Genomic DNA, 23,551 nt, shown 5'->3' on the forward strand with positions numbered 1-23,551 from the left:
GAAACCTTCCTGGGTTAGCCTTAACCCTTCCTTAGTGGGGCTTTGCCCGGCAGCTAATGGAGACAGAGTGAGACAGGGGTGGGAGGTGTGAGGGTGTGTGGGTGTGGGTGTGGTGGCTGCTGTGCATCCTCAGTGACCCTGCTGTGTTCTCCACTTCTCAGGCAAGAACGTGCGGCGGTCCATCCAGGGCGTGGGCCACATGATGTCCACCATGGTGCTGAACCGCAAGCAGTCTGTCTTTGGTGCCCCCAACCTGCCTGCGGAGGCCGGGGCTGCTGAGCCGCTGGACAGAAGCAAGTTCGAGGAGAATGAAGACATCGTGGTCATGGAGACCAAGCTGAAGATCCTGGAGATCCTGCAGGTGACTGGGCCAGGAGCTTGGTGGGAGGTGTCGGGAATGGGCAGGAGAGTGGGGCGGGTATGGGGAGATTGGGTAGGTGATTCTCCTTAGATCACAGTGTCTGGTACTGAGAGGCTCCATGATGGTTGGCTCCGTAGCCCAGTGGTTCTCAAAGTGTGGTCCTTGGACCAGCAGCATCAGCCTCACCTGGGGACTTAGAAATGCAGGTTCTTGGGCCCTGTTCCAGACTTATGGACCAGAAACACTGGAGGTGGGCCATAGTCGGTGCTGTGACAAGCCCTCCTGGTGATTCTGGCTCCATCCCCCCACTGTGCAGGTGAGGAAAAGAATAGGGAGAGGGGACTTTTTCGTGGTCACACAGATTTTGAAGCAGAGCTAGAGATTTGAGAGGCAGTTTTCTGGCGGGGTAGACAGTCTTCCCTCTTTTAGGTCTCCTCTGAGACTCCCCAGGAATACTTGGGAAGGGGGCTGGTAGGGTCTTGAGGAGGGATAAGGACCCTTGCCTTTGCCTTGCTGCCCCTAGAGGACAGGAAGGGTAAGGCAGTGACCTCCATGGGGACCCAGTATGGGCAGGGCCTGGTCAGGGGAATCAGAAGAGGGTTTTCTGAAGTCAGACCTGGGGCTTTCAAATCTGAGTCCTGGGGTGTGGCCAGAGGCTCTGTGACCCATGAGGATGCAGGCAAGTCAAGGGTGTATGCAAACTATGTCCTCACCCCTTACCCCACAGCGGCCTCTATGGCCTCCTCAAAGTCCTCCCTTTCCCCTCACCCACCCTGGGAGACTTAGGGTCCATCTGGCAGGGCAGGGTGGGAGGACAAGAGTTGGCCTTCAGACCTGGGGAGCTTCATTCCCTTTCCTGTTAGTGTCTGGCTTGGGAAAGAGGCTAAGTGATTTGGGGGGGGGTCTCACCTCATTCTGAGAGGAGGTACAGGAGCTGGGGAGAGGGCGCCCTGGACCTCCCTGGGGAGAAGAGCCTTGATTGTTTTGGTTGTGATGTCCTGTGGTACCCTCAAAGAGCTTTGCTGAGACCCTGAATACTGGAGCTTCTTTGGGGTGCCTGTCACCACCCCCAGGAGCTGGATTGGCTTCCTGTATTCAGACTAGTTCTCGCCCCATCCTCTCCCCTCTTCTCCAGTTCATCCTCAACGTCCGCCTGGATTACCGCATCTCCTATCTGCTGTCCGTCTTCAAGAAGGAGTTTGTGGAGGTGTTTCCCATGCAGGACAGTGGGGCTGATGGCACGGCCCCTGCCTTCGACTCCACCAGTGAGCCCCACCCCTGCCTCTTTGTCCGGCCACAGGCTGAGGCTGACTCCCCCAGGGGTACACAGCTGGGGGTGGAGCCTGGGGGACACTCGAGCTCCCCAGCCTTGCCCTGTTTCCTAACTTGCAAAGGCCTTTTGTTTCCGTAGTCTCACTTATTTGCCACAGTGATGGGGAAGGTCAGAAATCATTCCCTTCATTTCTTAAATGGGGAAACTGAGGCCCACAGAGGGGCAGGAATTTGCCCAAGGCTCATAGCCAGTGAAGAGCTGAGCCAGACCAAGACCCCCAGCCCAGGACTCTGCTTGACCCTGTGGGACAGAGGATCTGTGCTGGTCTCTTCCCTGGTTGGTTCTCCCTCCACCCCAGGAAGGGGCAGGCAGAGGGGTTGCCACCCAACCAGATATAGAAGGAGGTGGTTTGGGTGTTTCCCTGATCCCTCATCCCTGTGCTCCCCATCTTTTCTGCACATGGTCCCCATCTGTTTCCATCTGCCCCTCTTGTTCCCCACAGCTGCCAACATGAACCTGGATCGCATCGGGGAGCAGGCAGAGGCCATGTTTGGAGTGGGGTAAGGCCAGGGTTGAGGTGGGGGGCTGTGTGTGGGGTTGGGTAGGTGATACCAACATAGGGTTGAGAATCCTCAGGATGGTCTGCATTCCCAAGGCTGGGCTGTCCTGTCCTGTCATTCCTCTGGTTTTGTGCTCTGACCCTTCCTTGTCTACCCAACCCCAGTGATGTAGGGGACACTTGGGCCCAGTGCCATAGTGGTCATTGCCCTGCCTCCCCGCAGAGCATTTGTGCCTCTGCGCATCAGGACTTGGCCAGGTAGCTGGAGGGACGTTGCTCCCCCAACCCCTGCCCGGGGGATGTGTGGCCTGTGACACAGAGGGTTCCTCCAGGAGCTGTGAGCTCCTCCTCCATCATCGCCAGCCCCCAGTGCCCAGCACAGGCCAGTGCATGGCCAGGGCAGCCTGCCTGCTCGGTGCTGGAGGAGCTCACAGCTCGCCCAGGAGTTGGGGGCTCAACCATTTCTGTGCCACGCCCTTGTGTCTCATGAAGCCTTTGGACCCTTCTGAGGTGGCGTTTTAAAATTCATAACATAAAGCATATAAAATGACGAAGGAAACCAGTGGCATTGAGAAACAGTGATCAGAATATTGAAGAAAACAAATTTGAAGTGACAGTTTATTAACACATTATATAACAAGCTGTGCGGGTGCAGTCGGTACCATTCCTCCGAGCAGTGGTGGATGCAAACGCTACTTCCCGATTTCTGTAATGACTCTAAGGTGATGTGAAAGCATCTGCGATTTTTTTGTTTTTTTAATATATCTTTTATTGATTTCAGAGAGAGGAAAGGAGAGGGAGAGAGAGAGATAGAAACATCAATGATGAGAGAGTCATTGATCGAACGCACAACCCGGGCATGTGCCCTGACTGGGAATCGAACCCTGATCGCCTGGATCCTAGGTCGATGCTCAACCGCTGAGCCACGCCCGGCCGGGCACATCTGCGATTTTTATTGGTGACAAAGTCACTTGTTCCGTTAATTTTTTCTCATTGAAGAAAGTGCTACATTTTGGTTAGAGGTTGATAAACATAAAGAGGTGGCCTTCCCTGTCCATGTTCATGGCCCTGGCCTCTGTCCCTGAATTGCCGCGAGTCCCTGCTTAATCAAGGGGAGCCCTGTGCGACCTGGGTGGGCATGGAGGTCGCGGGGGGAGCTCAGGGCTGCGGCTGTTTATAAACTGGTGAGGAAACATCCGTAGTTTTAGCAAATATTGCCCTGGGCGCTGCGCCTGCTGCATGGGTGGCGAGGAGCGTGCCAACCCTGCCCCCGCTGCCGCAGGAAGACAAGCAGCATGTTGGAGGTGGACGACGAGGGCGGCCGCATGTTCCTGCGCGTGCTCATCCATCTCACCATGCACGACTATGCGCCGCTGGTCTCGGGCGCCCTGCAGCTGCTCTTCAAGCACTTCAGCCAGCGCCAGGAGGCCATGCACACCTTCAAGCAGGTGCCGTCCCCGCCTCGGCACCTGGGCCCTCGGGGAGCAGGGAGGGAGGCCAGAGGACCACTTGGCCACGCACTGGCCTGCGCTGGGCACTGGGGTTGGCAGTGATGGAGGAAGAGCTCCCAGCACAGTTGGGGTTCTTGGCCTTGCTGAGCTCCTTAAAGGTGAGGGCCAAGTCTTGGGTACTTTGATCTCTTCTCAGCCTGGCTCCAGTTCTGTCATTTCTTAGGATGTGGATGGCACTTGACAGTTGGCAGACTCTGTCACACGCACCTTTGCTAAGTGCTTCAGTCATGCCTGGCGCGCAGTCAGCCCTCACTAGCGTTTTGTTATTGTGACATCGTGTGGTCTGTGCGGTTCCCTGTGGAATGGGACTGGCATTTAACAGGTGCTTGCTGTGTACCAGGCACTGGTGTTGGACTTGCATTATGGAGTTCTCGCTTCAGCCCTGGCAGCGTGGTTACTGTTTGCTCTTGTTTTACAGAGGGGGGAGATTGAGGCCCAGGGAGCCTTCCTCCCTTACCCACTGACCCGGAGTGGGTGAGGTGGGAGGGAGTCAGGGCTCAGGCTCCTCTTTCAGCCAGCATTCAGTGATGCAGTATGCTCTGCCCCGCACTGGTTAGGGTACAAGTGAACAAATTACAGGCCATAGCAACATGAGGCAGTGAGTAGCTGAAGCCAGGTGACGGGGCAGCTCTTGGCAGGGAGTGCAAGGAGGGCTGCAGCCATCAGGGGAGGCTTCTTGGAGGCGGTGGACTTGTAAACATTGAGTGGGATTTGGCTCAGTGGAGAGGAGTGGTGGTGGAGCAGAGATGCTAGGAGCAGAAGCCTGAACAGGACAGGCACCAGGAGCCTATGAGGCAGTGGACCTCACCAGGCAGACCCGTCCTCCACCTCCAGGTGCAGCTGCTGATCTCAGCTCAGGACGTGGAGAACTACAAGGTGATCAAGTCGGAACTGGACCGGCTCCGCACCATGGTCGAGAAGTCGGAGCTGTGGGTGGACAAGAAGGGCAGCGGCAAGGGCGAGGAGGTGGAGGCAGGCCCCGCCAAAGACAAGAAGGAGGTGTGTGGGGTTGCAGAGGACTGGGCAGGGTCCTGGGAGGGCTGGGCCTGGCTGACCCCAACCCCCTGTGCCCCCAGCGGCCCACGGACGAGGAAGGCTTTCTGCCCCCGCCTGGGGAGAAGAGCAGCGAGAACTACCAGATCGTCAAGGGCGTGAGTGGCGGGGCGCTCAGGGATGGGTCTGCCTGCCCGGGAGCCTTTGGGGGCCTGGCCTCTTCCTCCTCCCAGCTCTGCCGGCCACTGGCCCTCAAAGTAGACATCTTCCAGCTTTTCCTGCATGTTAAAAACAACCCTGCCAAGGCCCAGATGGAATTATTTTAAAGCTGAAGGAATTTAATGAAATTCCATTTCACAGCCACATTGTTCTGTTTCCTTTCATGGGTGGGATTGGGTTTTTAGCTCCCCTGCCTTGTTACTGTGATCCGATTCCATGGCCATGGCGCCTTCCTCTTCCTGTCCCTGACATGAACTGGGACCAGCTGTGGTGGGCTGTGGGGAGGGGCAGCCTGGGGAGGAGGGAGGGGGCTCCGGGCTCACCCTGCCTCCCCCAGATCCTGGAGCGGCTGAACAAGATGTGCGGCGTTGGGGAGCAGATGAGGAAGAAGCAGCAGCGGCTGCTCAAGAACATGGATGCCCACAAGGTCATGCTGGACCTGTTGCAGATCCCCTACGACAAGGTGACCCTGACCTCCGGCTGCCCAGGCAGCTTCACCCTGAACCACGACCCGGCCCACACCACTACTCCCCAATGCTGACCTAGCCCACATTCACCCTGACTTTTTACCCAGGCACACCCGACCCCTCAATGTCATCTTAACCTTTGACCCTCTGCCCTGCATCCTGACCCTATTTGACCCCAGCCTCACTCTGATTCTTGACCCTCACCCCAGCTTCTGTCTTCTTCTCTGGTCTAATCCTGATAATTTCAGCGTCACCTTAACTTATGACCCTGGTCAACTCTGGCCTCATCCTGAGCCCTGACTTTGGTTCCTCACCTGAGCCTCACCCTGACCCCTGATTCCAAACTTAGCCTCGTCTCAATCTTTGCCCTTTCCACCCCTCACCTTGGCTGATCTTGGTCTTGATGTGTCTCAAGCCTCACCCTGACTCTTGACCCTGATATCACCCCAGTGTTCACCTGACCCTGACACCTTAGCCTTGCTCCCCCACTCCAGCCTCATGTCAACCTCTGACCCTCAGCCCCTCACATTTCCATATCCTGACTTAGAGGCCCAGCTTTCACCTTGAACCCAAGCCCTGACCCACCCCAGCCTGTCCTCCTGTGGGACGCCTAGCACCCTCTCCCCTCTGTGTCCAGGGCGATGCCAAGATGATGGAGATCCTGCGCTACACACACCAGTTCCTGCAGAAGTTCTGTGCGGGGAACCCTGGCAACCAGGCCCTGCTGCACAAGCACCTGCACCTCTTCCTCACGCCGGGGGTGAGGGGTGGGCTGGGCGTGGGCGGATGGGCAGGCAGGTGGGTGGGGCGGGCACAGGCGTGCGGCCCGGATGCCCTCTCTGACCGATGCCTGCCACCCAGCTCCTGGAGGCAGAGACCATGCAGCACATCTTCCTGAACAACTACCAGCTCTGCTCGGAGGTCAGCGAGCCTGTGCTGCAGCACTTCGTGCACCTGCTGGCCACCCACGGGCGCCATGTGCAGTACCTGGACTTCTTGCACACTGTCATCAAGGCCGAGGGCAAGTACGTCAAGAAGTGCCAGGACATGATCATGACTGAGGTGAGGGCATCTGAGGGGCTCGTGGTACTTGGGTGGTGGCCACAGGGAGGGACTCGGATGGTGGGGCACTGAACCTGGCAGCCAGGCCCAGAGTCAGTGGGCGTGGAGGGAATGCTGGCGGGCTGGGGGTGGAGAGCCTGCAGAGGCAGGTCCAGCAGAGCTCAGGCGACAATGGGCCTGAAAGAACTCAAACACACATTCCCTCATTTGTCATTTATTGTCATTGACTTAAAAATCCTGCATGGTTGCTGTGTGCTGAGGGACCCTACCTGGGGAAGTCAGTCAAGTATAAGCTTGGGGGTGGGGGACACGGACCATGTTCTTTGTGCTCATGCCAGGGCCCCAACGTGTGGCACATAGTAGGTACTCAGTAAATACCTGAGGGCTGGAGGCACGAAGTGTGGGGCTGTGTCTCAATCTGGAGCAGACATGCTCTCTGCCTGAGTGGCTTACAGCACGGGGCGGGCAGGGGAGAACGGAGCCAGCACCGGCACAGGCTGAGGGAACTCACACTCCGCACGTAGGTACTGGAAGAGCTGTGCCGCGTTCATCGTTCATCGCTGTTACTATGTTACTGTAGATAACGTCATTGCTAACATGAGGAGGTGCAGAATGTGCTCCTCGGTGGTTTAAATTACACCCCGTGGGAACACGGGAGGGAGGCCGTGAGCTGGGCGGGGGTGAGATTAGAAAGGGCTTCCTGGAGGAGGTGCCTCTGAGACAAGCCCAAGTGGACTTCTTTACCTAGCAGAAGAGGGGGTACTTTGTGGGTCCAGGGTTCAGTGTCCCTGATGGCAGAGGGCCCTGAGGGTCAGGGAACCCCAAAAACTCAGGCAGGGGAGGGATTCCTGAGTGTTGAGTGAGGGCAAGGCTCAGAATCTCCTCTCTCTGGTAAGTGCGGGAGAGGTGTGGGGGTCAGGGCCCGCTGGACTGAGGGCTCTTACACATACCCCTCTTCCCTGCAGCTGACCAACGCAGGTGATGACGTTGTCGTGTTCTACAATGACAAAGCCTCACTGACCCACCTGCTGGACATGATGAAGGCTGCCCGGGACGGCGTGGAGGACCACAGCCCCCTCATGTACCACATCTCCTTGGTGGACCTGCTGGCCGCCTGTGCCGAGGGCAAGAACGTCTACACGGAAATCAAGTGCACCTCCCTGCTGCCCCTGGAGGACGTGGTATCAGTGGTGACACATGAGGACTGCATCACCGAGGTGGGCCGGTGTCCACGCGGGGCACAGGACTGGGAGGCAGCGGGGATGGGATGCTGGAGCAGGCCGAGCAGCCTTTGGCCCGGGAGGTAAAGGGAGGTGTGGCAGTGGACAGGAACTGGGAGGCGTGGGGAGGGTGGAGGGCAGAAAACGGGGTGGTCGGGTTTGGTGGAGCGCAGAGAGCCCCTGGGTGGGCCCTGCGCACGCCCCGACCTTCCGCCCGGCTGCCCAGGTGAAAATGGCCTACGTGAACTTTGTGAACCACTGCTACGTGGACACGGAGGTGGAAATGAAGGAGATCTATACCAGCAACCACATCTGGACACTCTTTGAGAACTTCACCCTGGACATGGCTCGGGTCCGTCTCCGTGGGGGCATGGGCTTGTGGTGGTTGCGGGCCCGGGTGGCCTTCCAAGGGTGGCGGTGGAGGGGCCCATGTATTGGGCGTCCCCGGTCATCTCGCTCTCCTACCCCAGGTCTGCAGCAAGCGGGAGAAACGCCTGGCAGACCCCACCCTGGAGAAGTATGTGCTGACTGTCGTGCTGGACACCATCAATGCCTTCTTCAGCTCCCCGTTCTCCGAGAACAGCACCTCCCTGCAGGTGAGCTTCACCTGCCCCTGGCAGCTTTTGGGTAGGGAAAGGGGAAAATCAGAATACATGTTTATATTTGCTTGTCGCGCATAAAGATACTGCAGAAGGATATCCAAGAGTATTAGTTATCTATGCTGGTAACAAATTTCCCCAAAGTTAACAGTTTAAAACGACAAACACTTATGATCTCACAGTTTCTGTGATCAGGACTGAAGTGGGAACCCCACCGTAGAACAGGATTCCTAAGTGCACTTGAAATGACAGATCCTGGGGTGCCAGGGACTCATGCAGAGAGCCTCAGTGTTGGTTGTGGTGGCCCTAGAACTGAAATAGGTAGGCTAGTGAGCAGAGCTTGGGCTCCACTCACTGAAAGAGTCATAAGCCCTCAGCAGATGCCCAGACTTCACAGCCCCAGAGCCTCTGGAGGGAGAGAGCCAGGTTCCCTTGAGGAAGGAGTCCACCACACACCCTGAATCACAGAGTAACCCTGGAAGAATACGCAGGAACCAGTGGAAGGGGCTCCCCACAGGTGGAGGGCCGGGGGTGCAGTGGACAGTGATGCTGAGAGTGGTCAGGAAAATGCTGGGTCCCCCTCACAGCAAGGGTGGGTGTATTTGTACACTTGTATTTGGGCCCTGGGACCTCTCTGGGACTGGGGGACTCTGGTCATTTGTATGAGCTTCACCTACCTCTCATCAGCCCCCGGGCTGGAGGGGGAGAGTGAGGGTGTGGGGTCAAAGGTAGGCGTGAGGCTTCTCGAAGCATGCCTTTTTGTTACCTTCAGGTTTTTGAACCATGTAAATAGTCAACTTTTCACAACATTAATTTATTTAAAAATATTTCTGGAGGAAGAAAAGGGCCAGCCCCAGACCTGGGCCGTGGGGAGCTCTCCCAGGGCGGCTGGGGGCAGTTGTGCAGGTTGTGACTGCTGAGGGAGGGGGTGCCTTTTCCCTGCTGGTAAAGAGCACATGGTAGCTGGTGGAGGCTCTCCACCCATACCGGTTCTCAGTGGGCCCAGGGGAGGGTGGGCCGGGCTGCAGGAGGTATTGTTTCCCCGCAGACACACCAGACGATCGTGGTGCAGCTGCTGCAGTCCACCACGCGGCTGCTCGAGTGCCCGTGGCTGCAGCAGCAGCACAAGGGCGCGGTGGAGGCCTGCATCAGGACCCTCGCCATGGTGGGTGAGTGTGCCCGCGCTGGCTAGCGCCACCCACCCTCCCCCGCTGCGCCACAGGGACGCCTGCCCCACAGGAAACACCTTACCCCTAAGCTCATCCGCCCTCTTCCCAGTAAGTCACTGGCACTGGGAGAAGCTGCTTTCTCCCCGAGTCAGTCCCCGGGGGAGAATGCTAGTGACAGTGCTCACCCGTGTTCCTTGTGCTTGGGCATAGTCTCAGGCAGGAGGGAGGCCTGGAGGTTGTTAGGGAGAGTGGGGGGGAGGGGGAGGGGTAGATCCAGGGCGAAATTAAGGAGGCAGAAACTCCCTTTTTTTATATACCCTTGAAAGAGGGGAAGAGGGCACCTCATCCAAGTGGGGCCAGGGTGGGAGTCCCCCACCTAGAGCTCGGTGCGGCTCACCTTGTTGCTGGGTACGGCAGCCCTGGGCCTGGCCCTCTGGCTGGCTTAGCCTCCCCACCCTCTCCCCCCAGCCAAGGGCAGGGGCATCTCACTGCCCATGGACCTGGATGCCCACATCAGCTTGCTGCTTAGCAGTGGTGCCAGCTGTGTGGCTGCTGCCCAGCGGAATGCTTCCAACTACAAGGCAGCCACACGGGCCTTCCCTCGAGTCACCCCCACTGCCAACCAGTGGGACTACAAGAACATCATCGAGAAACTGCAGGTAGGAGTGGGGCACCCTACGGGAGAGGCTTTGGAGGGGCATTTTTGAGGAGCATCCCTTCCTGTGCTGCCCACCCCTCCTTGGGCTGCGAAGTGCAGGCCTTTGCAGGGCACTAAGGGCAGCCAGGAGAAGCCAGGGCAGCCAGGAGAAGCCAGGGCAGCCAGGAGAAGCCAGGGCCCGCCAGTGGGGTTGGCGCTCGCAGAGGGTCAGGACACCCGGCAGTCCTGGCAGCACCTTTCTGTTTAGGCCATGCACCTATGTGCACTGTCTTGTGGGCCTTTAGAGGGTGTGTGGTGGCTTATTGTCCCCACATGGCAGGGACAGAGGCTTAGAGAGGGCAAGGGGTTTGCCCAAGGTCACAGAGCTGGAGGAGGGCCTGCAGCTCCCAGCCAGGGGCTCTGAGCAGATAGGTGGCGTACGTTGTGCAGAGTGGCTCTATGGGCCCAGGGCCCCCAGCCTGCTGCCGGGCACTCTATGGGGCTGTTTGTTGTTGGGCCCTGGCCTCCCGCATCTCCCATGGTGGTGATCCTGTCTGCCCACCCAGGACATCATCACAGCCCTGGAGGAGCGCCTGAAGCCCCTGGTGCAGGCCGAGCTGTCCGTGCTGGTGGACGTCCTGCACTGGCCCGAGCTGCTCTTCCTTGAGGGCAGCGAGGCCTACCAGCGCTGCGAGAGCGGGGGCTTCCTGTCCAAGTGAGTGGAATGCTGGGGTGGGGTGGCAAGCAGACAGGGGGCAACAGTCTGAGACAGGTCGGAGGCTGGGGGGGTGTTCCTGCCAGGGATGAGGCGGGGGCAGTGTCTGGAGGGAGACAGGAGAGGCTGCCCCAAGTGTGCCCTCCTTCTCTGCTGCCAGGCTGATCCAGCACACCAAGGACCTCATGCAGTCAGAGGAGAAGCTGTGCGTCAAGGTGCTGCGGACTCTGCAGCAGATGCTGCTCAAGAAGGCCAAGTACGGGGACCGGGTGAGTGCGCAGGCTGGCGACATCAGGGGATCAGGCCGGACTGTCGGGCTAGTGGTTAAAGGGGCCTTGCTCCTTCCCCCCAGGGCAACCAGCTACGCAAGATGCTGCTGCAAAACTACCTCCAGAACCGGAAGTCCAGCTCGCGGGGGGACCTTCCGGACCCCTTGGGCATCGGTCAGTACTGCCTCCCCACTCTGTGCCTCTGGGTGGCCCGTCTGCCCAGGTCCTGGGCCCTCCTTCCTGCTGCTCCACCCCATGAGCTCCCCCTCAAGAGAGTCCCCCCACTCCAGGCCTGGACCAAGACTGGTCAGCAATTGCAGCCACCCAGTGCCGGCTGGACAAGGAGGGGGCCACCAAGCTGGTGTGTGACCTCATCACTAGCACCAAGAACGAGAAGATCTTCCAGGAGAGCATCGGTCTGGCCATCCGCCTGCTGGATGGTGGCAACACAGAGATCCAGGTGTGGAGTGGGTGGGTGTGAGTGCCAGGGGTCCCCTCCTTTGGGGGGGTGCCTCCCACTCAGGAGGGGGACAGTGTGCCAAGTCGCTGAGGCCATGGGGGCTTCGCTGCTGGGCTGGGTGCCTGTGGGCAGCTCCACCTGCCACACCTACTCCCTGTGTCATGTGGCCACTTTTCTATCCACACACTCCATCTTCTGCTCCAGCCAGGTCGGAGCTGACCTCCCCACCGCCCTGCCCTCTGCTCTGTCCACCATTCTTGCCTCTCAGCCTCTGCTCAGGCCTTCTTCCCTCCTCTTCAGCATCCTCCTCAGCCTTTGGTGCCCAGCCAGAGGCCTGCCTCCTCCAAAAAGCTCTCTCTGGTTGCTTTATCCCCATTTCATTCTTTCATTCTCTTAGTAAGTCTGCAGGGACTGTGTGCCTGGCAGTGTTCTAGGCACTAAATATGCAGCAGTGAGCAAAAGAAACAAAACCCATGTGCTCTTGGTACTTATATTCCAGCGGGGACCACAGTCAATAATTGTAATGCCTACGTGCCAGGGAGGGCATGTTGCACGGTGATCATTCCGGAGGGGTAGCTTAGATGGAGCGTTTGGGACGGCCCCAGAGGTGAGCATGAGGCCAGTGGGCAGGGTGAGGCAGGCCGTCACATGGCCTTGTGGGTGCTGTGAGGTATGACTTCCTCTGGGTAAGATGGGGCCACTGCAAGGTTTCAGGCAGAGGAGGGACTTGACTTAGATGTCAGAGGGACCCCTGGTTGCTGTGTGGGCACAGATGGAGGCCAAGGGCAGATGCAGAAGGTGATTCGGAGGCCAGTGCCAGCCTCTAGCATCAGTTACAGCAGTTATAGGCCCTCTACCTTCTACCGCCCCCCACCCAGCCTGCAGGATGCAGGGGTGTCTCTGGCTCCCCAGCCTCAGTCTGGTTTGGCATGTCTTGGGGCCCATCTGTGCTCCATCCCTGTCCCTGCAGCACAGGACAGGCCTCTGGGGGCTCACCAAGGGCTGCTTAGAGCCAGGCCCAGTGCCGAGGCTGCCTCCTCATTTAACCATCCGCCCCCAGAAGTCCTTCTACAACCTGATGACAAGCGACAAGAAGTCAGAGCGCTTCTTCAAGGTGCTGCACGACCGCATGAAGCGGGCCCAGCAGGAGACCAAGTCCACAGTGGCCGTCAACATGAGTGACCTGGGCAGCCAGCCCCGCGAGGACCGGGAGCCGGCAGACCCCACCACCAAAGGTCAGAGTTGGGGGCAGGGACATGGGGACAGGGTGGGGGTGCTGGGTGGTGGGGTCAGAGGTGCAGAGGGAGGGCGTCCCAGGGCCGATAAGGGCTTAGGATGTGGGAAGGGGGCTCAGCGTGGGAGCACAGGGCGAGGGTCCGGCCCTCCGGCAGCCCCGCCTCACCAGGCTTTGCCCCGCAGGCCGCGTGGCCTCCTTCTCCATGCCTGGCTCCTCATCCCGCTATTCGCTGGGCTCCAGCCTGCGCCGGGGGCATGAGGTGGGCGAGCGTGTGCAGAGCAACGAGATGGGCACGTCTGTGCTCATCATGCAGCCCATCCTGCGCTTTCTGCAGCTGCTGTGCGAGAACCACAACCGGGACCTGCAGGTGAGGGCCTCGCCACACGCCTGCCCCTGCCTGCCCTCCGCCAGCCTGTGGGCCCCTACCCCTGCCATCTGGCCTGGGCACCTCTGCTCTGGCTGGTGGTCCCCCCAGGCCTGCAGCAGAGGATCAGTCCCCGGGGGGCCTCCCCGTCCCCCAGCCACGCCACACCCACCTCATCTGCGCTCTACAGAACTTCCTGCGCTGTCAGAACAACAAGACCAACTACAACCTGGTGTGCGAGACGCTGCAGTTCCTGGACATCATGTGCGGCAGCACCACGGGGGGCCTGGGGCTGCTGGGGCTCTACATCAACGAGGACAACGTGGGCCTCGTGATCCAGACCCTGGAGACCCTCACCGAGTACTGCCAGGGCCCCTGCCACGAAAACCAGGTGGGCAGCATGGCGCGAGGGCGGCAGCCCGTGGCAGCGTGGACGTGGGAGGAAGGAGCGGCTGGGCAGGGGAGAGGCTGCGGCCCCTTGAGCCACCACCATTCTGAGGGGCCTGGGCCCTGTGTCCCCGCACTGCTCCCGCCAGACCTGCATCGTGACGCACGAGTCCAATGGCATAGACATCATCACTGCGCTGATTCTCAACGACATCAGTCCCCTGTGCAAGTACCGGATGGACCTGGTGCTGCAACTCAAGGTGGGGCCTGTGCAGCCCGCTGAGTGTGCATGGGTGTGCATGTGATGTGCGTGCACACATGCATATGACGTGTCATGTGCATACGCGTATGTGTGTGGGTACCACATGTGCAAGCATGTGGTGTGCAGGTTGCATGTATGTGATGTATGTTTATTTGTACACGTGAGTGAATGTGTGAGCAAACATGCCGGATGTACACTTACCTAGAAGGAAACATATTCTGGGTTTATCCGAGGGCCTCCTGTGCATGTGCCTGCTGTCTGGGGGCTGAGTGTGCCTGGCACAGCATGGGGCTGAAGGCCTTTGGGTGGCCTGGATATGTAGGACACTTCTCAGCAAGCCCCCAGAGTCAGCGGGGATGGGGAGGTTGGGAGGGGCTGTTATGGGGTACTCAGCGAAGAGGGTGGGGCCCTCAGACTGTGGCCTGCCCCCCTTTGCCCAGGACAATGCCTCCAAGCTGCTCCTGGGCCTGATGGAGAGCCGACACGACAGCGAGAACGCCGAGCGCATCCTCATCAGCCTGCGGCCCCAGGAGCTGGTGAGGCTGGGCCGGTGGGCAGGTGGGAAGGGCCCCTGCTGGGGTGGGCGGGCATGAGGATTAGGGCCCAGCGCCCCGGCACCCCAGGAAGAGCGCGTTCCAGCAGGCATTGCCCCCCCAGGTGGACGTCATCAAGAAGGCCTACCTGCAGGAGGAGGAGCGTGAGAACTCCGAGGTGAGCCCGCGCGAAGTGGGCCACAACATCTACATCCTGGCGCTGCAGGTACCAGCCCGCCCCGCGGCCCGCCCTGGCGACCCTGTGCCCGGCGGCCGCGCCGCGGTGACTGGGCACTGCCCTCTCGCGCAGCTCTCCAGGCACAACAAACAGCTGCAGCACCTGCTGAAGCCTGTGAAGCGCATCCAAGAGGAGGAGGCGGAGGGCATCTCCTCCATGGTGGGCATGGGCGGGGCCTAGGCCTGGGGCGGGGCGAGTGGGGGGCATTTGCCGGGTGAGGCTGGGATTTGAGGGCGGGGCTCTGACCCGGGGGTCCTGGTGGGGGCTGGGCTGGGACCCGAGTGCGGGCTTGGGGATGGCGCGGGGCGGGGCCGGGAACTCGGGGCGGAGCTGTGGCCCGCGTCTGAGTAAAAAGCGAGGGTCTGTGAGCTAAATTGGGGGGGCCCCAGGGGTGAAACCCGGATTCAAGGGGGAGCAAGGCTGGAGGGGGTCCTCGCGGGTCTGCAGGCCCGGAGAGGGCCTAGGGCGCGCCTGGGGAGGACTGCGGAGGGCACTGACTGTCAGGATTGTATGGACATGGCTCTCCCACCCCTCCCACCCCTGTGGGGCTGAGGCTGGTCTGGCTGGGGGTGTCACTCCCTGGGCTGTAGTTCAGAGCTGGGCTCCGGACTTGTGGTGGGGGGCTGCCTGGCCTGACCTCAGCGCCCTCGCCACCCCCAGCTGAGCCTCAACAACAAGCAGCTGTCACAGATGCTCAAGTCCTCACCGCCTGCGCAGGAGGAGGAGGAGGACCCCCTGGCCTACTATGAGAACCATACGTCCCAGATCGAGGTGGGGCCTGAAGGTGGTGGGGCGCAGGGAGTGAGGTCCTGGGCTCGGCCCTTGGTGGCTTCAGTCCAGGCGTGACCACGGGCCTCTGTGCGCCCAGATCGTGCGGCAGGACCGCAGCATGGAGCAGATTGTATTCCCCGTGCCTGGCATCTGCCAGTTCCTGACGGAGGAGACCAAGCACCGGCTCTTCACCACCACAGAGCAGGACGAGCAGGGCAGCAAAGTGAGCGACTTCTTCGACCAGTCCTCCTTCCTGCACAACGAGATGGAGTGGCAGCGCAAGCTCCGCAGTGAGTGCCCGCTGGGGCTGCCGGGCAGGGCTGGGCCTGGCGCTGGGCCCGATGCCCCCCTCGCCTGCAGGCGGCTGCCCCACTCCCACCCCTAGGAGGGCTCCAGTGTTTTTCCCTGAAGTGGGGCCTGGAGCTTGTGCGGGCAGTGGGCCACATGGGGTGAGCAGATGGCACTGATCAGTGTCCCTGACACCAGCCTCTTCCCGCAGGCATGCCGCTGATCTACTGGTTCTCCCGCCGCATGACCCTGTGGGGCAGCATCTCCTTCAACCTGGCCGTGTTTATCAACATCATCATCGCCTTCTTCTACCCCTACGTAGAGGGCGCATCCACAGGTCAGGACAGGGCGCTGGCAGGCAGGCGCCTCGGAGCCCAGAGGGAGCCAAGCTCTGAGGGAACCCGGTGCAGCGTGGGGCGAAGCACCCCTGCACTGCCCTCCGGGCTGCACACCCCATCATGGGGAGACAGGTGTGGTCCAGTGGGACAGACAGGGTCCTCGACCTCTGGAGACAGCTCACACATGTACACACGTGAGCCAGAGACCAGATATAGTGGCAGCAGCTAGAGAGGGTCTCCTGCCTTAGGCCTAGGGATGCAGGTGCGATGGGGGCCCTAAACCAGGTGGCCAGGAACTTAATAGGGAAGGCTTCCAGGAAGGGGTGTTCCTTGGGGTTTGTTAGCGTGTGGGGCTTGAGCACACCGTGCTTAGCCCTGCTCCCTGCCCCAGGAGTGCTGGACTCCCCGCTCATCTCGCTGCTCTTCTGGATCCTCATCTGCTTCTCCATCGCCGCCCTGTTCACCAAGCGCTACAGTGTCCGCCCGCTCATCGTGGCCCTCATCCTGCGCTCCATCTACTACCTGGGCATTGGGCCCACGCTCAACATCCTGGGTGCCCTCAATGTGAGTGCCAGAGGGAGCCCCCACCCAAACACCCTGCTACCCACCTGCAGCCACTGCTCTGACCCACCCCCTTATCCCTGGGTTGGGATCCTAAGCTCATTATGGACCTGTGATGGGGACCCCCTCAGTGCCTCCTCTGTCTCCCTGGACAACTGGGAAGCTGGCCAGGAGTCACTTTGGAGCCCCAGCGTCAGGGCTGCTGTGCACATGGTGTTAGCTGTGCACTGCAAGGATTTGTATATCATGGCAATTTCCTGACAGATGGAAATAAAGGGCCTGGAGCAAGGGGCTGTTTTTTCCTAACTTAGTCACTGTAAAGGTTAAGGGTGGTCTTCTCTGACCCATCTTGCTTTACTTACCTCTCACTTTCTTCCTGGCACTGGGGGACCCAGAGGCTTCTCTATTCTAGTCCCAGGAATGCAGGTGCATTTCTGGAAGCATTTTCATTAATGTTGTGCCTGCCAGGCTGAGCAGGAATAGCTCAGATCCACTCCATGGAAGGCGTGGCTTCTGAGCTGGGCACACGGTGGGCAGGGTGGCTGGGGTAGAGATTCAGGGTGGGCAGTGGGACCCTGACTCCCATGCCCTGCGCTCGCCCCCAGCTGACCAACAAGATTGTGTTCGTGGTGAGCTTCGTGGGCAACCGTGGCACCTTCATCCGGGGCTATAAGGCCATGGTCATGGACATGGAATTCCTCTACCATGTGGGCTACATCCTGACTAGTGTCCTGGGCCTCTTTGCCCATGAGCTCTTCTACAGCATCCTGGTGAGACCTGCTGAGGGGTCGGGCTGGGTGGGGTGCAGGGGCAGTTGGGGCAGTGCAGGGTGAATTGTTTGCGGTTCTGCAGCACCAATCCCTGTCCAGTCCTGCTGCTGCCGGGCTGGGAGGAGTGGATTTCCAGTCCTCTTTGGCTTGACTCCAGCATGGCTTTCAAGGCCCTGATGGCCACTCCTGACCCCCGTCTGACCCATCACCCCTGTATGGTGCTGGTTTAAGCCTGGGCTCTGGTACTGGACCATCCTAGCTGTGTGACTTTGGACAAGTTTCTTCACTAGCCTGTGCCTCAGTTTCCCCATCTGTGAAACAGATAATTAACAGCACCTACCTTCTAAGAGAATTGCAGGGGTGAAACGAGCTAGTGCACATAAATTGCACGTGGTGAGCACACCCTCAGAGTTGGCCGTGCCTCTCCCTCTGTGTGCGGCATCACCTGCCCTTCGCCCCTCCCTTTCCTTGGACTTAGAACTCCAGGTTCCTTCGAGAAGCCTCTCCCTCAGGCCCACTGGCAGGGCTGTGCCTGCCTAAGCGCAGACCCTACCTGAGGAGGCCGTGGGAAACCGCCGGCAGCCCGCAGCCCTCGGGTCCGGCGGCGTCCCAGCCCCTCAAGGCCCCATCCCTGTCCTGCAGCTCTTTGACCTCATTTACCGTGAGGAGACTCTGTTCAATGTCATCAAGAGCGTGACCCGCAATGGCCGCTCCATCCTGCTGACCGCCCTGCTGGCCCTCATCCTGGTCTACCTCTTCTCCATCGTCGGCTTCCTCTTCCTCAAGGACGACTTCATCCTCGAGGTTGACCGGCTGCCCGGCAACCACTCCAGAGGTCCGGGCCCGGGCCCGGGCAGCGTGGGTGAGAGGGCTGCGTGCGCCACTGATGCCAGGGCCAGGGCCGGGGCCTGGGGCTGCTTATCCCCCGCCCCTGCCTCAGTTTCCCATACTGGGTTCTGGGGCATGTAGCTCACACCTCCCTCTTCCCTGGGACAGGCTGAGGGGTGGGAGAGCCTTGGGTCTCTGGCTCCCTAAGGAGCCACTTGCTTGCAGACCTTGTCATTCCTGTTAGACTCAGTATTTGCAGGGGCTGCCCGTGTGCCAGGCCTGGGGTGCACAAACCGGCGGGGGGGGCATGCAGACCATTCTCTTGTAGCCAGACAGAGCGGGGACCTGGCAGGATCAGGGAAGGCTTCCTGGAGGATGTGATGCTGGGGACAGAACCAGGGGGAAGATAAGGCTAGGCATTTGGACCTCCTTGTGACCTCGTTCATGTCCCCTCTAGCCAGCCCCCTGGGGATGCCACATGGAGCTGCCACATTCATGGGCACGTGCAGCGGGGACAGGATAAACTGTGTCTCAGGGGTCTCGGTGACTGAGATCCTGGAAGGTGAGGGTGGTATGTCTTGGGATCCGGGTAGGATGGGAAGTGGAGGCAGGTGGCCGGGCCTGGCTGTGAGCACACACTGCACTTATAGAGGACGAGGAGCTGGACAGCACGGAGCGAGCCTGTGACACCCTGCTGATGTGCATCGTCACCGTTATGAACCATGGGCTGCGCAATGGTGGTGGCGTGGGCGACATTCTCCGCAAGCCCTCTAAAGATGTGAGCACCCCCGCCCCACTCCAGATCCATGTGGCCCCAGCCCTGGCCAGGTCAGCAGCTGTGAGGATCCTGCCCTCAGGTCGTGCCCAGGCAGAGCAGCTTGGCCCCTCAGTCCTCAGTGTTATTAGCCCCCAGTGTACCCCTTTCCCTGATTTCCCGCTCTGTGCAGTTACGTTGCTGCTGAGCCAGCCTCACCCCAGTCTGCTCAGACACCCTACCGCTCACTGTGGATGCTCTGAGGAAAGACCTTGGTAACCCAGCTTTGCCCAGGCTGGGGAAGCCGTGAGTCAGCCGGTGGGTGGATCCGTGAGGCAGAGCCCTAGCCCACAGCAGGGGAGCTGAGTTGGTTTCATAAAGAGGCCTCCGGATTTGGCTCAGGCAGCCTCGCATTCCCAGACAGCAGTCTGTCCCTAGTCCCTTGGGGCTGAGAAGCCCTCTCCCTAGCCAGACAGGGTTTCTGGAACCTGTGAGCCTGGCGTGCTGAGGGCGGGGCAGAGCCAGCAATGCTGGCTCCTCCCCTAACCAGAAGTTAGGGGTAGGCCAACCTAGTCCCCTAGCCCAGCTCCTTCTCCAGGGCTTTGTCCCACTGGCCTCCTCCTGAGTCGCTGTTTCCCAGTCCACACTTGCGGGTGCGATTCTTTCTCCGTGGTGTGCGGCTGGCCCACTCTGCCATCTTCCTTCTGCTGTGGGCTGGGCCTCTCTGTCACAGCCCTGACCGGCCAGAGCCCTGCCTGCCTGGTGATGGGGACTGCAGGGCCCAACCTCCCTGCCTTGCCCTGCAGGAGTCTCTGTTCCCGGCCCGCGTGGTCTACGACCTCCTGTTCTTCTTCATTGTCATCATCATTGTGCTGAACCTCATCTTCGGGGTGATCATTGACACCTTTGCTGACCTGCGCAGCGAGAAGCAGAAGAAAGAGGAGATTCTCAAGACCACGTGTTTCATCTGTGGTGAGGCCTGGTTCCTGCCTCGCAGGCCACGGTGGGACTGAGCGGCCCTTGGGTTGGGACATTATCTGGGCCGGTGGCAGCCTCAATTTGGCCCTTCCCTGGGTTCCTGTGGCCACTGGGGAACCCGTCTCTGGGGCTGATGGCTTGATGGCTGTTTGCTCGTCTCAGAATTGGGGACAACAGGACCCTGCCTGAACTTGGAGTAATGGAGCAGGAAAGGGCCTCAGACCATCCCTTTAAACCCTAATGTACAGAGATACTGAAGCCCAGCCAGTAGCCTCAAGCCTCTGGTCTTAGCCAGGGCTCTTCCCATCCGTGGTATGAAGTGCTAGTCCCCTCTCCAGTCACCGCAGGCTAAGGAGCAGGTGTCACCTATAGGCCAAATCCTGCTTCTCTGGATTCAAGGAATTCTCGCATTTGCCCCCATGGTCCTTAGCTGCCTTTGCGGAGGGCTGCAGCTGAGGCGGGCGGATTTCCACACCAAGTGGCTAGTGCTTTCAGTAGAAGTGACCTACATGGCCCAGAGTGGGTTGCTGCCTGCGTGCATCAGACTTGGCCTGAGAGCAGGCGTCCCTACGGCAGGGGTGGCGTGCGCCGGACCAGGTGGCCCCGTGGTTCTCGGAGGCAGTGGCTTCCTCCCCGTCCTCTGCATCCTCAGGTCTGGAGAGGGACAAGTTTGATAACAAGACAGTGTCATTTGAGGAGCACATCAAGTTCGAGCACAACATGTGGAACTACCTGTACTTCATCGTGCTGGTCCGAGTGAAAAACAAGACGGACTACACGGGGCCCGAGAGCTATGTGGCCCAGATGATCAAGGTGCGGGCCCCGGGAGGGCGGCCATGGCCGCCTGCACTGACTGGGGAGGCCTGGGGGGCGGGACTGCTGTGGCCCCTTGGGGAAAGGCCAGCCAGGGAGCAGAGGAGCAGCTGGAGCAGCCTGTGGGGACGCGGGGCCCAGCCAGCTGCCTGTGCCGCGGACGGCCCTGCTTGGGCTCTGTTGTCAAGAAAAAGCCACTGGAAACCCATCAGCCCCAAAGGACGGGTGTGATGTCCCCGGGCCATGGGTGCGTGGTGCTGTGGCGCGTGGGAGCGGGGCAGTCCCTGCGTGGCTGCTGCTCGGGACCATTTGGAGGGAATATACGTCATGTTTTGGGTAAAGGAGGAAACCAGCTCCATCTGATGTGCATCTTCAAACTGCCGCACAGCAGATAAATTGCAGGCTGAAGGGAGAGACCTAGTTAGTGGGGAAAAAAGTTGTTTTTTAAGACTATAATTTGAACTGACCTTTGAATACTGGTTTATCAGTTGGTCTGAGAATTCACAGCTTGCCACAAGGAACCAGAAAGCTGCTTGGTGCACTCCCCCTCCCCCCAACTCCTGTCCTGGGAAGAGTGACTTTGCCTCTGCAGGCCTCCTGCTCCCTCAGCTGGGGCGTGGGGCCTGCATGCTGGGGGAGGGGAGGGGAGAAGGAAGGAAGATTCGGGGTCTGGTGCAGAGGCTTCCCCCCACCTCTGAGGGGTGTCGTGAGAATGAACAGATGGTGCTGATAGCAGTGAAAGACCAAAGGCGGCCTAACGGAAGTCAGCCGGTCACAGGGCTGGGCCTTGACCACAGAGGGTTCACTGCCAGCTCACTTCAGCCCCAGGGGACCTGGCCAACTCTCAACTCGGACTTTCCTGAGACTCGCCCCTGGCAGCGCTTTTGCCAAGTATTGGCAGCGCTTTTGCCAAGTATTGGCAGCATTGCCTTTCTCCATGAGGCTTTCCTGGGCCCGGCCCAAGCTCATTCAGCCCAATGGTGATCTTTTTCAGAACAAGAACCTGGACTGGTTCCCCCGGATGCGGGCCATGTCCCTCGTCAGCAACGAAGGGGAGGGGGAGCAGAACGAGATCCGGATTCTCCAGGACAAGCTGAACTCCACCATGAAGCTGGTGTCCCACCTTACTGCCCAGCTCAACGAGCTCAAGGAGCAGGTGTGCACCCCAGCCCCAGCCTTGCACCACCCCCGGGGTCCTACATTGGGCAGCCTCGGGCCGTCCTGAGAGGTCACAGCCCAGCCTGCCATGGGGAGGATGGGACAGGTGCTGTGGCACGTATGCCCCCTTCTTCCTGGCCCCCATTCTTAGTCTGAAGCAGAAGACGGGCCCCAAACAGACTGTCCCCTCTGTGGAAAGCTAGCCTGGGGTTGGCAGTCCCATCCCTGAAGGACATGCCAAGTGGAAGCTTGGTGCCTCCTCTCCATCAGGCAGTGACACTGAGGCTGGGCAGCCCCTTTTAGGTGGGGTGGATTCTGCATCTAATCGGGGTTGTAACATGCTACTTGAGAAGAGGGTTTGGGGCTGACGTGCTCGTTGACCCTGAAGGCCTTGGCCTGTCGCCAGTGCTGAACGGCAGCTGGGTCCTCAGTTGGAGGGTGGGCGCCAGTCCCACGGCAAGGCCATGTAGAGGGTGCCAGGTGGCCTGACCTGTTCGCATCGTTTAACCATAGATGACGGAGCAGCGGAAGCGCAGGCAACGCCTGGGCTTTGTGGACGTCCAGAACTGCATGAGCCGCTGAGCCACTCAAGACCCAGCGAAGGCCTGGACCGGGGACGCCTGTACTGACAGCTGTGATTGGGAACACCGCCCCTTCCCTCGGGCTGGGGGGCCCAGCCAGCCTACCAGCTCTCAAGGCTAGGTGCCCACCCACCCTCCAGCTCCTACTCTGCCATACACCCCCCAAGCCAACCAGCATGGAGGGGGGGAGAGCCACAGAGCTGACAGCCCTGCCTAGAGCCCTTAGGACTCAGAAACTCACTGGGACTCAGTTTACCTTAATGCCTTAAAGAAAAAAGTCCTTTTAAAGGGCTGTTGCTCTCAGACAGTCCTTTGGTTCTGCCCGGTGGCAATTAGGAGTGGGCTCCCCCCTCCATTCCCAGCACTACATTTGGTTGCTGCCCGCCTCCGGGAGGTGCAGTCGTGCTGTTGTTAGCAAGTCTAGGGCTTTGTTACCTAACTTATTCCCACTGTGCTCAGCCCTGCACATCCCGTGCCTCAGCTCTGCCATAGACAGTGTAGACCTCGCTGTGTGTCCAGGCCGGCCCTCAGTGCAGCCCCAGGTGGACTGCTGACCTGAGGATGGAGGGCCTTGCTCCTGGGACCTGCCCCTTCCTGGGCCTCCGGGGATGGTGCAGGCCCGAGGGGCAGGGCTGGGTGCGGTACAGGGGCTGGTTTCTGACTGCTTGTTTTTCTCCTTTTGGTGTAATGTTTTACAAATCCTCTGGCCTGAGAACTAATATGTTAATTTCCTTAAATAAATTAATAGAAACACAGTCTATTAGGAAGGGATGCTGTTTCCTATACTCCCTGGGGCTGTGGGGGCCAGTGTGGCCCGCTGGCCCGGCCTCACCACGGGCTTGGGCTCTTGGGAGATGCTGAGCAACACTGCCTCACGGGGATTGCTAACAGGGCCCCTGGACAGAACCAGAACTGTACTGCAGTGTAACTGGTTCGGTCGTGATCCTATTCATTTTATTGTGGGCATTCAAAGCATGCTGGAGGCCAGGAACGAACATGCTGAAGAACCCGCTTCCACTTCCCCACAAGGCACTGTCCGTCCCTGTCCTGCCCCTCCTCAGCTTGGTTTCTGACAGAAGCAAGCTCAGGAACGAAATGCAAAGGCCCCCATGGAGTGATGAGGTGGCCCCTGTGTGCCCCTTGCCTCCCACAGAAGCCACCCAGAGTACTGGAGCC

At 59.8% G+C, this 23,551-nt stretch overlaps 1 protein-coding gene across 4 annotated transcripts in view; it reads left to right on the forward strand.

Annotated features, from left to right (window-relative positions):
* Positions 1-23,137, forward strand: part of ITPR3 (inositol 1,4,5-trisphosphate receptor type 3) — a 63,452-nt gene extending 40,315 nt beyond the window's left edge. For 2 of the 4 annotated variants that reach the window (XM_081139941.1, XM_081139942.1), the window contains exons 22-58: positions 162-361; positions 1,497-1,626; positions 2,137-2,194; positions 3,476-3,641; positions 4,539-4,703; positions 4,781-4,855; positions 5,254-5,379; positions 6,021-6,143; positions 6,245-6,445; positions 7,411-7,662; positions 7,892-8,017; positions 8,136-8,261; positions 9,313-9,433; positions 9,902-10,092; positions 10,637-10,785; positions 10,946-11,054; positions 11,138-11,228; positions 11,345-11,514; positions 12,575-12,749; positions 12,934-13,118; positions 13,306-13,506; positions 13,652-13,762; positions 14,205-14,300; positions 14,422-14,523; positions 14,608-14,694; positions 15,196-15,306; positions 15,404-15,596; positions 15,806-15,931; positions 16,324-16,496; positions 17,099-17,263; positions 17,906-18,125; positions 18,549-18,653; positions 18,742-18,869; positions 19,652-19,817; positions 20,476-20,636; positions 21,631-21,792; positions 22,308-23,137. In XM_081139941.1, the coding sequence (XP_080996067.1) occupies positions 162-361; positions 1,497-1,626; positions 2,137-2,194; positions 3,476-3,641; positions 4,539-4,703; positions 4,781-4,855; positions 5,254-5,379; positions 6,021-6,143; positions 6,245-6,445; positions 7,411-7,662; positions 7,892-8,017; positions 8,136-8,261; positions 9,313-9,433; positions 9,902-10,092; positions 10,637-10,785; positions 10,946-11,054; positions 11,138-11,228; positions 11,345-11,514; positions 12,575-12,749; positions 12,934-13,118; positions 13,306-13,506; positions 13,652-13,762; positions 14,205-14,300; positions 14,422-14,523; positions 14,608-14,694; positions 15,196-15,306; positions 15,404-15,596; positions 15,806-15,931; positions 16,324-16,496; positions 17,099-17,263; positions 17,906-18,125; positions 18,549-18,653; positions 18,742-18,869; positions 19,652-19,817; positions 20,476-20,636; positions 21,631-21,792; positions 22,308-22,376 (5,315 nt within the window). In that variant the 3' untranslated portion in view covers positions 22,377-23,137. The remainder of the gene's footprint in view (positions 1-161; positions 362-1,496; positions 1,627-2,136; positions 2,195-3,475; positions 3,642-4,538; positions 4,704-4,780; positions 4,856-5,253; positions 5,380-6,020; positions 6,144-6,244; positions 6,446-7,410; positions 7,663-7,891; positions 8,018-8,135; positions 8,262-9,312; positions 9,434-9,901; positions 10,093-10,636; positions 10,786-10,945; positions 11,055-11,137; positions 11,229-11,344; positions 11,515-12,574; positions 12,750-12,933; positions 13,119-13,305; positions 13,507-13,651; positions 13,763-14,204; positions 14,301-14,421; positions 14,524-14,607; positions 14,695-15,195; positions 15,307-15,403; positions 15,597-15,805; positions 15,932-16,323; positions 16,497-17,098; positions 17,264-17,905; positions 18,126-18,548; positions 18,654-18,741; positions 18,870-19,651; positions 19,818-20,475; positions 20,637-21,630; positions 21,793-22,307) is intronic. The other 2 variants (XM_081139943.1, XM_081139944.1) reach the window with 1 other exon arrangement.
* Positions 23,138-23,551: the final 414 nt, after the last annotated feature.

This window comes from Miniopterus schreibersii, assembly GCF_964146895.1.
Source record: "Miniopterus schreibersii genome assembly, chromosome: 6".
NCBI classification, from domain to species: domain Eukaryota; kingdom Metazoa; phylum Chordata; class Mammalia; order Chiroptera; family Miniopteridae; genus Miniopterus; species Miniopterus schreibersii.